This window comes from Dipodomys ordii, unplaced genomic scaffold (assembly GCF_000151885.1).
Source record: "Dipodomys ordii isolate 6190 unplaced genomic scaffold, Dord_2.0 Scaffold91, whole genome shotgun sequence".
NCBI classification, from domain to species: Eukaryota; Metazoa; Chordata; class Mammalia; order Rodentia; family Heteromyidae; genus Dipodomys; species Dipodomys ordii.
In genome coordinates this window covers 1,232,313-1,242,785 of record NW_012267307.1, presented here as the reverse complement: position 1 = coordinate 1,242,785, position 10,473 = coordinate 1,232,313, and the positions used below count along the sequence as shown (strand labels likewise).

General features: G+C 45.4%; 2 protein-coding genes across 2 annotated transcripts in view; both read right to left on the bottom strand.

Moving 5' to 3' along the window:
* The window catches only part of Cndp2 (CNDP dipeptidase 2 (metallopeptidase M20 family)), a 20,017-nt gene extending 19,898 nt beyond the window's left edge, over nucleotides 1-119 (bottom strand). The window contains exon 1 of the mRNA XM_013026132.1: nucleotides 37-119. The gene's annotated coding sequence lies outside the window, so the exon portion shown is untranslated. The remainder of the gene's footprint in view (nucleotides 1-36) is intronic.
* Nucleotides 120-9,472: 9,353 nt separating this feature from the next.
* Nucleotides 9,473-10,399, bottom strand: LOC105992992 (tripartite motif-containing protein 52-like). The gene is made up of 2 exons (XM_013026113.1): nucleotides 10,151-10,399; nucleotides 9,473-10,033 (listed from the first exon to the last, which is right to left on the bottom strand). Exons 1-2 carry the CDS (start codon nucleotides 10,397-10,399, stop codon nucleotides 9,473-9,475), a joined length of 810 nt encoding a protein of 269 aa, XP_012881567.1.
* Nucleotides 10,400-10,473: the final 74 nt, after the last annotated feature.

Sequence of the window (10,473 nt, the reverse complement as noted above, 5' to 3'; positions counted from 1 at the left end):
CCGCCGAGGGGAGCCCCGCGGGACAGCCCCGCTTACCGCCGGGAGCGCACGCCGGTTCCGCACCACGTGTCCTGGGCCACACCCCCAGCCCTGGGCTCGCCCCGCCCACCAGTCCTCAGCCCGGGCCGGAGGGCTGACACCGCCCCGCGCTACCCACCAATGCACGACCTCCTCCGGGCGGGTGACGTCGACAATCCCCGCCCCTAATAGCTCCGTCCACGGGCCCTCTGCCGAGTCAGAAGGGCTGGCTCCTCCCTTCCATCGGCAGGCCGCCCTCCCTCCACACGGGGCGGGGCGTTCCCCGGGCTGGGATTCGCCCAGAGGCGTGTCCGTCACGCTCCTGGGGCCCTGGGTCTCGTGTCCGGAATAATGGGATCGCGCGTCGTTCCCCACTGTGTCCCTGTGCCTGAAGAATCCGGGGCTACCTGCATTCCAGTTTGTTATACTTGATGACCAAGCATTCAGCACTGCTGCCAAGAGCAGAAACGGGAAGTGGAGCTGTGGCTCAAAGTGGCAGAGCACTAGCCTTGAGCAAAAGAGCTCAGGGACAGCGCCCAGGCCCTGAGTTCAAGCCCCGTGACTAACAAAAATAAACTAATAATCATAATCCCAATCAAAGGACCCACGGCACACCACTGTTGGGTTTGCCAAAGTTTAATAAGTACCTGGGGATAGTATAAAAGAAATCAGGAACTTGGGCCCAAGTTTAAAAGAATGAATATGCATTTTCCATAATCATCTGATAAAAAGTTAGTGAAGATACTTCCCAGTAAATCTGACTAAATGCTAAGTGGAGGATGCTGTATCTGGAAATATGTTAAACTTTACCTGGAAATACGTTACATTTCCAGAATTTTCTAGGTCCCATCCCTTGAAATCATGCAAAATGGGCACCTGATTCTGATTGAGCAGGTCTCCTCCACTAAAATCATGTAGACTCTGGAACACCCAAAGCTTTAAAAGAGACACAGTACTGAACTTACAAGCAAGTCTGGGCTTTGAGCAAGGCTCCTTAAATGTGACCCCTCTTCCTCATGAGGGAGCAGGCTATGAGGGAAGGCCTGCCCTGGCTCTTAGTTCCCAGGCCTCTCTGTTCTAGAAGAGAGCCCCTGTGGACTTGACACAGCTGGAAACTGCAGTCCTTAAAACGCAGACCTCAGAAAGCCTGTGCCTCAGTCTGAAGACCTCTGCCCTTCATCCCTAGCTTCTCAGTAAAGGAAGGAATCGTTGAGTGTGAAGCCCTGAGTGTCCAGCAAGTGGCACTGCATGCACATTTCTTCTCTGGTAAAGGGTGCATGGCAGGTTGTACAGGATGGCAGTAAATCTCAAAGAACTAGAGGAATGTTCCTCAGCTTCCCTGCAACTTTGGGGAGGAGAAGGTTATTACAGAGAACACAAGGAGACAGGTATGTGGACTCTTATCACCAATTAACTACTGAAAAATACAGAAGTAGAGCTGTGGCTCAAGGGCTAAAATGCCAGCCTTGAGCAAAAGCTCAAGGACAGCACCCAGGCCCTCAATTCAAGCTCCTAGATAGATAATCATAATTATCTCTCCCAGTACTGAAGTTTATACTCAAGCACTCTGCCCCTTCAGTTATGCTTCCAGCCCTAACACTGTAATGCTTTGCAGTTCTTGAAGCACATTTCCTTTGTTATTTTATGAGAAGAAACAATAAGCAGGACTGTTTTCCTATCTGTATCCTGGGATCTTCTCATTTGCTTTATTCGCCCCATCATGTCTGCAGAGATGAGGGTTGTGTGTGGCATCAATAATGGTGCAAATGTCACCAGGAGGCATATCAAGTCCTTACAAACAAGTGGGTCCATGAATTTTTGTCTTTTTCTGGGGTGGGAGAGTGCAAAAAAGTTAAATTTGTAGAATTTCCAAAATGTCATTTTGTTCTTGTTTGATATTTCGAAGGTACAGCTTTACAAAGCCTGTCCGTCTTGTCTTTCTGTTTAAAAGAGAAAAATGTTAATTTCTTGCTCAAAAAAGAAGAGAAATGGTGGCAGTTCATTTGTAGTTAGAGTATAAATAAATCTACATGACCTGAAGTCACATGACACCTGTGACTTGGGAAGGAAGTAAGAGAGAGCCCTGCCCAGGACCAGCCCACTGCAAAGCTTGGGTGGGGAGCTGGGTCCCAGCATCTGGGCTCTGGTGGCTTTCAGATAAAAGATAAAGGGAGGGGACCGGATTCTGCTCAAGTCTCTACTTTTTTTTTTATAATATTGCCTCTATTCTATTCTACTAATATCTTTGAACTTCCATGTTGATGTAAAATTTTTCAAACTAATTTGGAACCTCACAATAAACAATACTAAGTGGGCTATAAATCACCTGCTATAATTTGGCTGTATTTTGTCCTGGGACTGTCTTTAGTGCTCTCTGCTTCCTGAGGTAAATAGCCTCTTCCTCTCCAGGCTCTATCTGCCTGATGCTCTATTTCACCATGGACCAGCATAGGGGGTATGAAGAAAATCTCTGGAACCATGAGCCACAATAAACATCCCTTAAGCTGTTAATTAGAGTGATTGTTGTATAGGAATTCAGTTATGAGAAACAGAGAAGCCACATCTTGAGAGGTCAAATTGGGAGTCTATATTAGAAAGCAGGCCACTGCAGATGGACTCCTGTCTCAAAGACCTGCAGCCCAGAATCCAGCAAGCACAAAGGTTTTAAAGACAAAAGCCACATGTTTGGGGTGGAGACCCACACTCAACAAAAGCAGACCACATAGGGAAATACTCAAGGGCAAGCATTCTTTCCAGCAAAGCATTCCTGCGCTGAACAACCAGGTAGCTGCAATTCAAATAATGTCCTGTCTCACCAGTAGGCCTTCTGGAGCTGGGTGGAATGCCCCTCCACCCAGCAAAGCGCCAAGATGGCCTGAGGACACAGCGTGTTAGTTAGACCCAGTCTCCTCATTTCATGATGAGATTAAACAGTTGACTCCTCCTCTCAGATAAAGTGACAAGTGTGAGGGCTCACGCAGGAGCTTGGCATCTGTCCTCCCAGTCTGCCTCAACTTTTCTTTTTTTTTTGAGACAAGGTGTAGCTATGTAGCCCGGGCTGGCATTGAACTCACAATCCTCCAGCCTCTGCCCTGGCTGAGATTATAGGCGTGAACCATCACTCATGGTTTGTATCAACTCTTGATGCTGAAAGAATTTTGTCAATGTTTCCTTCATATTGAAGACATGGTTAAAATATTTTATGCACATGTGTGAAAATGGAGCAGTGAAACTTGTTGAGATTGGCTTAGGAAATGGGACAAGGGATGAGAAAGATGAAGGAGGTGAGTCTGATCAAGGTGCACTGTCTGTATGCATACATGGACATATCCAAATGTAACTCCCTGTACAAATAGCTGAAAAAAACCCTCTACTGTAAAAAAAATCCAAACATCTTAACTTTAAGTTGCCTGATCTGGAAAAAACTTACTTTATTGAAGCTGTCTTATTTTGACTTCTCATCTTGCATTGATTGTATCAACAGGAAATCAACAGGAAACATGCTGAGTTTAATCACAGCATTTGCTGTGACTTACTTACTTCAGATTGGAAATACAGGGAATTAAGTATGTGCTCACTAATATTATACTACTTAGCCAACTTACATTGGATTTTTGCCAATTCAATTCTGCTATGCTGCATATGGTTCTCCATGGTTTTTACATCTTCACATATTTCTTTTTTTTGGGGGGGGGTCCGTAGTGGGGCCTGAACTCTGGGCCTGGGCACTGTCCCTCAGCTCTTCAGCTCAAGGCTAGCGCTCTACCACTTGAGCCACAGCACCACTTCCGGCTTTTTTCTTTTAGCTCATATGGTGCTGAGGAATCGAACCCAGGGCCTCAGGCTTGCAAGGCAAGCGCTCTACCACTGAGCCGCCTTCCCAGCCCTATCTTCACATATTTCTAATCCAGGGAAACGCAGTTAGGACATGGTAGTTTCAATTTTCCTTTTTTTTTTTTTGAGTGACTATTCAATAGTTACCTTTCATTCTTTTGCTTGAGAAATGAAGAGTATTTAAGGGTTTTAAAACAAATTCATCATCATTTGTATACTTTTTATTGGCAGTTCGAAACTATTTTTTCAGCTTGATTTCATGGGAGAGAATGTGGAGAAAACACCACTCTCCTATTTCAGAATATAAATAGCTTTAAAAGTCTTGATAAACAAAGAGAAATTGAAACCACCTAATGTTCTGCAAATACCAAAGGTTCTGTGTGTCAGAGTTGATAGCAATCTAGCCAACGCTAGGAAAAGAAACTAGGAAAGAAGGCCAAGTGCAGAGCCCAAGTCCTGTTCACTAGTTACCACACACTGAGATTTAGTGTCTTGAGGCCTAGCAAAATAACCAAATTCCAAGTGCAAAGTTCAGTTATGTGACTAGATCTATTTTTGTGTTTTCAGATATATGGCACCCTCAGCACCCCAAGTGGGCTTTTCAAAATGGTAGTTGATTCAGAAGTATCATGTACAGCTACTCCAGCAAAAATCAATCCTACCTCTCCCAGACCCATTCACTTTTATGCTCTGCCTTTAAATTGGGAAACAAAAACAATTATCAAAAAGTTCGGGCAATTGAAAGGGTTTTTTTCCCCCTTTCCAAGGATCATATAGTCAGACTATTCTTTTTATATACATCTGTTTTAGATTCTTTGAGCTGCTAGGAACAAATTCCCACACTTGGGGAGGATCACACATAGTAGAAATGTGCTGTCTTCCAGATCTGGAGGTGGTAAAAAGTCTGAAATGAAGGGCCTGGCAGGGCCACATGCCCTCTGATGTCTGTATCTAAGGGAGGCTCCTCCTCCTCTTCTTTCTTTCACAGCTTCATGGCTTCCAGGGGTCCTTGTCCCTGGGTTCATGGCCACAGTGCTTGCTCTGCTCTGCCTTCAGACCTCCTTCTTCACCGTGAATATTGGAGTACCCTCTTTTCCTTTTTATAAGGGCACTGGTCTTTGGATTTAAGACCCATCCTAATTCATTACAACTTCCTTTTAACTGATTACATCCTATAGACTCTGTGTCCAAATGAAGCCCTGATCTGAGATTGCAGGTGGAAATGCATTGGGGTGGAGGCACGATGAATACCAGTGCATTTCAAAAACATCATGCTGTTAAAAATGAATTCTATCTTCCTCACCTCAAGGAGGCCATGTTTGACTTTATTCTCCAATGGCTCTCATCTCTACTGTATCTCACTCATTCTACTGAGAGTTACACAAACACATACCTTGACAAAAGAATGTCTAAAACAACTGGCCCCCTCTGATGCTCTTCCCTCCCTTTCTTTCTCCCTCTTTCCTCTTTTTTCTGCTTAAGACAGGGTCTCCCTACCTGAACTGGTGATCTTCCTGCCAGCACAGGGTCAAGGTCTGCTCATGAGATGTGTAGGAAGGCTTCTCTTTGGCTCATGAGATGTGTAGGAAGGCTTCTCTTTGGCTCATGAGATGTGTAGGAAGGCTTCTCTTTGGACCGGGACTCCTGTACCAGCAGCACCCTGATGTCCAGGACTAAGCTCCAGCATCAGCCTCGTGGGAACATTGGTATCCTCAGGTGCTGAAGGTGAGGTTAGGGTCAGGAGACCCATATTAGTTGAAGCTAAGAGGCACTCCAAGGGTGCTTACTTTGAAAACAAAAAACAAGGAAAAAACAACAAAGGGTAAGCAAATTCAGCAGTGGTGCTCACTAGACAGTATGTTGAAAATGAACTATGTAATTTGTGGGTGGAGATGGGAGGGAAAAATGGAAGACAGTGAGGAAAAAGGTGTATTGTCCAAAAATAAATGTAATCTTTACCAAACTTATGGAACTGTAACCCCTCTGTACACCTTTATAATAATAAAAGAAAAAAAGTGGGGCTGGGAAGGTGCCTCAGTGGTAGAGCGCTTGCCTTGCATGCCTGAGGCCCTGGGTTCAATTCCTCAGCACCACATAAAGAAAAAAGCTGGAAGTGGCGCTGTGGCTCAAGTGGTAGAGCGTTAGCCTTGAGCTGAAGAGCTGAGGGACAGCGCCCAGGCCGAGTTCAGGCTCCACGACCGGACCCAAAAAAATAATAAATAAATAAAAGAACAAAAGTGATGGTCTGTAAACCAGAAAGATCCTACCAAAACCTAACCAGGTGGCCCCCTGGGTCCAAACCATTGAAAGATGCAGCAAACACCAGCCCAAGTTAAGCCACAAAGTATTATCAAACTCATTTAGACCTAGCAACTCTCAATACCGAAGGCAAGTTTTCAATAAAAGATCATTGAATACATGGTGTTCAGTTGTTAAATGATGTTGGGAACACTGAAAAGCATTTTTTTTCCCATGCTAGGTGCCAGAGGCTTATGCCTGTAATTCTAGCTACTCTGGAGATAGAGATCTGTGGATCATGGTTTTGAAGTCAGCTTGGACAGAAAAATCTGTGAGACTCCAATCAACAAGCAAAAGCCATATTATTCTGGAAGACAAGGGGAAAAGAGATTCTAGAAGATTCATGTGGTTAGTGTGGTGGATGATACAAACTGAAACATGCCAGTGTGGAGGTGAGGGTGACTTGGGACAGAAGCTTTGCTGGTAGAGGGTAGGGGATGGGTGGAAGTGTAATTTGGGTGAGTTCTAGAGGCAACACTGAGACTACAGATGACTAAAATTATGCTGGACATTGAAGGAGATGAGACAGATGATGCAGAGTTTTTGTCACTTTTTTTTAAGAAATAAGAAATAGCTGGGCATTAGTAACTCATACCTGTAATTCTAAGTCTTCAATAAGTTGAGAATGGGAGGACCATGGTTCAAAGCTGGGTTGGACAGAACACTTCAGGTGTCATAGCTGGGCATGGTAGTGAGCTTTCATCTCCAGCTATATGGGAGATGGAATGGGGAGGAACATAGAACCAGGCCAGCCTAGGCAGAAAAGTCCAAGAGATTCCCTCTCCATAGAGGGAGATTGGATGTGGTGGTATATGCCTGTGATCCCAACAACAGGGAGCCTAAAAGTAGGTGGGTGGTAACCTATGTGCAACTTATCCTCAAATGAACCAGTGACAAACAAGGCTGGAGGAATGGTGGCATACTGAGGAGAGGTTCATCTAGCAAGGTACAAGTGTACTGACAAAAAAAGGGGGGGAGCATGTTTGCATTTGGATGAAACCAACTCAATATTGAGAAACCAATGGTGCAGGACCAAGGAACCATTATGATAGAGAAAAGCTTTCTTGGAAAGAAGAGTAAAGATTCCCAGACCCATGAAACCAAGAACAGACTGAAAAAAAAAATTAGGTGGGTTGTTTTTTTTTTTTAGAACTTTGGAACATAACCAAAGGCTACAATAATCCTACAAGCACTTACTGAAGGAATAAAAGCTGGGCATCAGTGTGAACAGTGGGCTTTGTGGAATTTTAACTTGAGCTATTCCCACAGCTCTCTCTAGTGGTATTGAGAGCATCTCAGCCTGGAAGCCACTGTGGGATCAGAATGATTTTTAAGCTTGAGGGAAAAAAAATACTATCCTCAGGAAACTGCCCTCATATGACTTACCTGAAAATTTCCTGGAAAAAAAAATTTTTTTTTTTTGGTCCAGTCATGGGGCCTGAACTCTGGGCCTGGGCTCTGTCCCTCAGCTCTTCAGCTCAAGGCTAGCACTCTACCACTTGAGCCACAGAGCCACTTCCAGTTTTTTTCTTATGTGGTGCTGAGGAATCGAACCCAGGGCCTCAGGCATGCAAGGCACTCTACCACTGAGCCACCTTCCCAGCCCTCCTGGAAAATACTTGCTTACTTGACCAAGATTGTTGACTCCAGCTTGCTATGAACTGCCTATCTCCGGACAGTTGGTCAAAATTTGTTTTGCATTGCATCTATCTGGTGCGGTAGTAGTTATTGGAACACATGAATGAACAAAGACAGTTTTAATTAGTAAATAAGATGGGAAGAAGGCACTTTGGGTGGCTTCAAATAATTCTGGGAACTGGAAGGCCACACACAAATTCAAGACTGTGTGCACATCCAGGAAAGAGCTAGGAAGGCTCTGGTGTCTCACTCTGGCTGGTCAAGGGGCTTGGAGTAGACAGCAACTGAGGATCAAAGTCAAGTTGTTAACTGGCTGGTAGACCAGTCTCAGCAGTGGTCAAACATGATTAAGAACACAAACATCACTTGGAGAAGAGAAATATGACTTCAGATTTTCCTGAACTTTAGAAAAATTTATTTGGACCATATGATAACCCTATCACTGTTAAGTCTAACCTTTACTTTCCTGATATAGCAAATAAAACAAGACAGAAGTTGCTTTCAACACTGTGACACTATTTTCTTACACTTAAGATACCCCAAAGAATAAAGATTTAAAACCAAGAGAAAAAAGAAACAATGAAAACAATAGTCTTTCCCTGTGTTTACAGACCTTAGTTTTGTTCTTTTTTTTAAAATCTCCCAGTCAAAACAACCACACACACCTCTTGAATTCTTACAGTGAGGATTGAACATAATTGTGAAAAACATTTCTTTCCCAAACTGCCAGAGATAGATCTTAAAGAAAGATCATAACATTACACAAAATTAAAAACATGTCATTTCTTCTCTTGAAAAAAACATTCATGAATTTGGTCCATGACCCCAAAAAACTTTGCTTTCATGAGAACTTGTTTACATATGTACTCATGCATATTTTTGTAAGTTTTGCTTAATAAACAATGATGTTGGTATTTGCCCACTAACACTTCAGGGTCAATGTATTTTAAGTTCCAGGTCTGTTCAAAACCTTAATTTATAAAATACAAATCCTTTTTCTTCAGCATTCCAATGTCGGAATTAGTGTGTCCATGAACTCAGCTGAATACAGTTCTCTATGATAATATGGAAGCAACAATATGTAACACAAAACATTGAATGACATTCAAATCTTCAAAAGCAAACTGGGATCGAATACATTGTTCTTTACAATATGTTGATAGCACAGCTAAAGATTTCTATAATGATGTGCAGATTCTTTTGATGACTGGTGACTGCTGCAGTAGACCTTAAACACCAACCTCTTCAATCTTAGCCAAAACAACAGGTCTAAAATGGCACTGCTCTAAGCACTATCAACATAAGATTTTTATAAAACTGTGCCCAAGTCAATTTATTTGATACAGCCTTTAATCCAAGCATGGGAGGCTGACAAAATTATTCCTATAAATTTGAAGACAGCCTAGGTTAAACATGCCCACTCCCCAACCAAAATGTTTTGGTCAAGTAAGAGACCTGTGAAAACAGCACATACATGGTTGGAAAAACTTAATCTTGAACATAAGCAGTTTGTTTCGTCAGTAGATTAACTTCAACTAATAGTAACAAAAGGGAAGCTGACGTTCCTTAAATCTCCAGTTCGATGTACTCACTCATTCAGTCAAACTGCAGGAGAGTCTTCATTTACTCTCAAAGGTGTGGCAGCACTCAGTATCACACCGCGCCCCTCGGCAAAATACCAAGGTCACTGGCTGTTTTCTTCCGCACCGCCTTTGCCACCTGCGCCCCTCTGGCAGTTACTGTTTGCTCGGCACATGGTGCAGGAGGGCTCTCTAAATGCCTCGAAGAAGAGCTTCATGGCTTCCTGGTGTCTGGAACACATCTCCTGCTCTCTCCCCCTGTGGACGAGATGATCGCCAGGGCACATCTGGCGGATTATCTGCACCATGTTGCCTAGCTGCAGGTTAGGACGGAGGTTGCGGCGCGTGAAGGTCTGCTGGCACTGGGGACAGGTGAACTTGCGAGCAGAAGGCGGGGAAGAAGACAGGTCGCTGTCAGAGCTCAGGTATTCCTCCTCGTACTCCATAGCGTCCAAGGCATCCATGAACTCTTCAGGATAGATGGTGATTCTCAGGTCGCGTCCCGGGGCGTCGCCGCCACCGCCGCTGCCGTCACTGCTGGGGCCTCCAGGCTGGTGTCTGTCTGCAGCAGCCGGGCCGGCGTCGCCCTCGTTCCCGCCGACCTGCGCCCCGGCACCGGCCTGGTTCTGGAGAGCGCCTTCTCGAGAATCCCCCAGGTAGAACACCTCGCGAAGGGAGCCATCCAACCCGCCAACGGCCCCCCTCTCCTCCTCCTCCGCCACCACTTCCTCCTCCTCCGCCACCACTTCCTCCTCCACCACCACTTCCTCCTCCTCCGCCACCACTTCCTCCTCCTCCGAGTCCCCCTCATCCTCTTCCCCCTCCAACTCGGACTCCGAATCGTCCTCCGACTCCGAGTCCTCCCACTCGTCATCGCGCTCCTCACCCCACAGCCGGGTCACGCATGCGCGGCAGAAGTTGTGCCCGCAGCCTATGGACACGGGGTCGCTGAGGTAATCCAGGCAGATGGCGCACAGGGCTTCCTCCTGAAGCATCTGCACGGGGCCGGGAGCCGAGTCCGGTGCGGCCATGTTGCAGCTCGGTGAACAGCCGGGGCGAGCCGGCCTCGGGGCTGCGCCGCTGCTCGGGGCGGCTCGGGCTGGCG

Bases quoted from the DNA above. Each gene is read 5' to 3' on its own strand.
- LOC105992992 (XM_013026113.1), bottom strand. From the start codon at position 10,399: ATGGCCGCACCGGACTCGGCTCCCGGCCCCGTGCAGATGCTTCAGGAG. The intron at 10,034-10,150 runs GTGGCGGAGGAG...TCCCTTCGCGAG, and splicing joins ACTCGGAGGAGGAGGAAGTG to GTGTTCTACCTGGGGGATTC.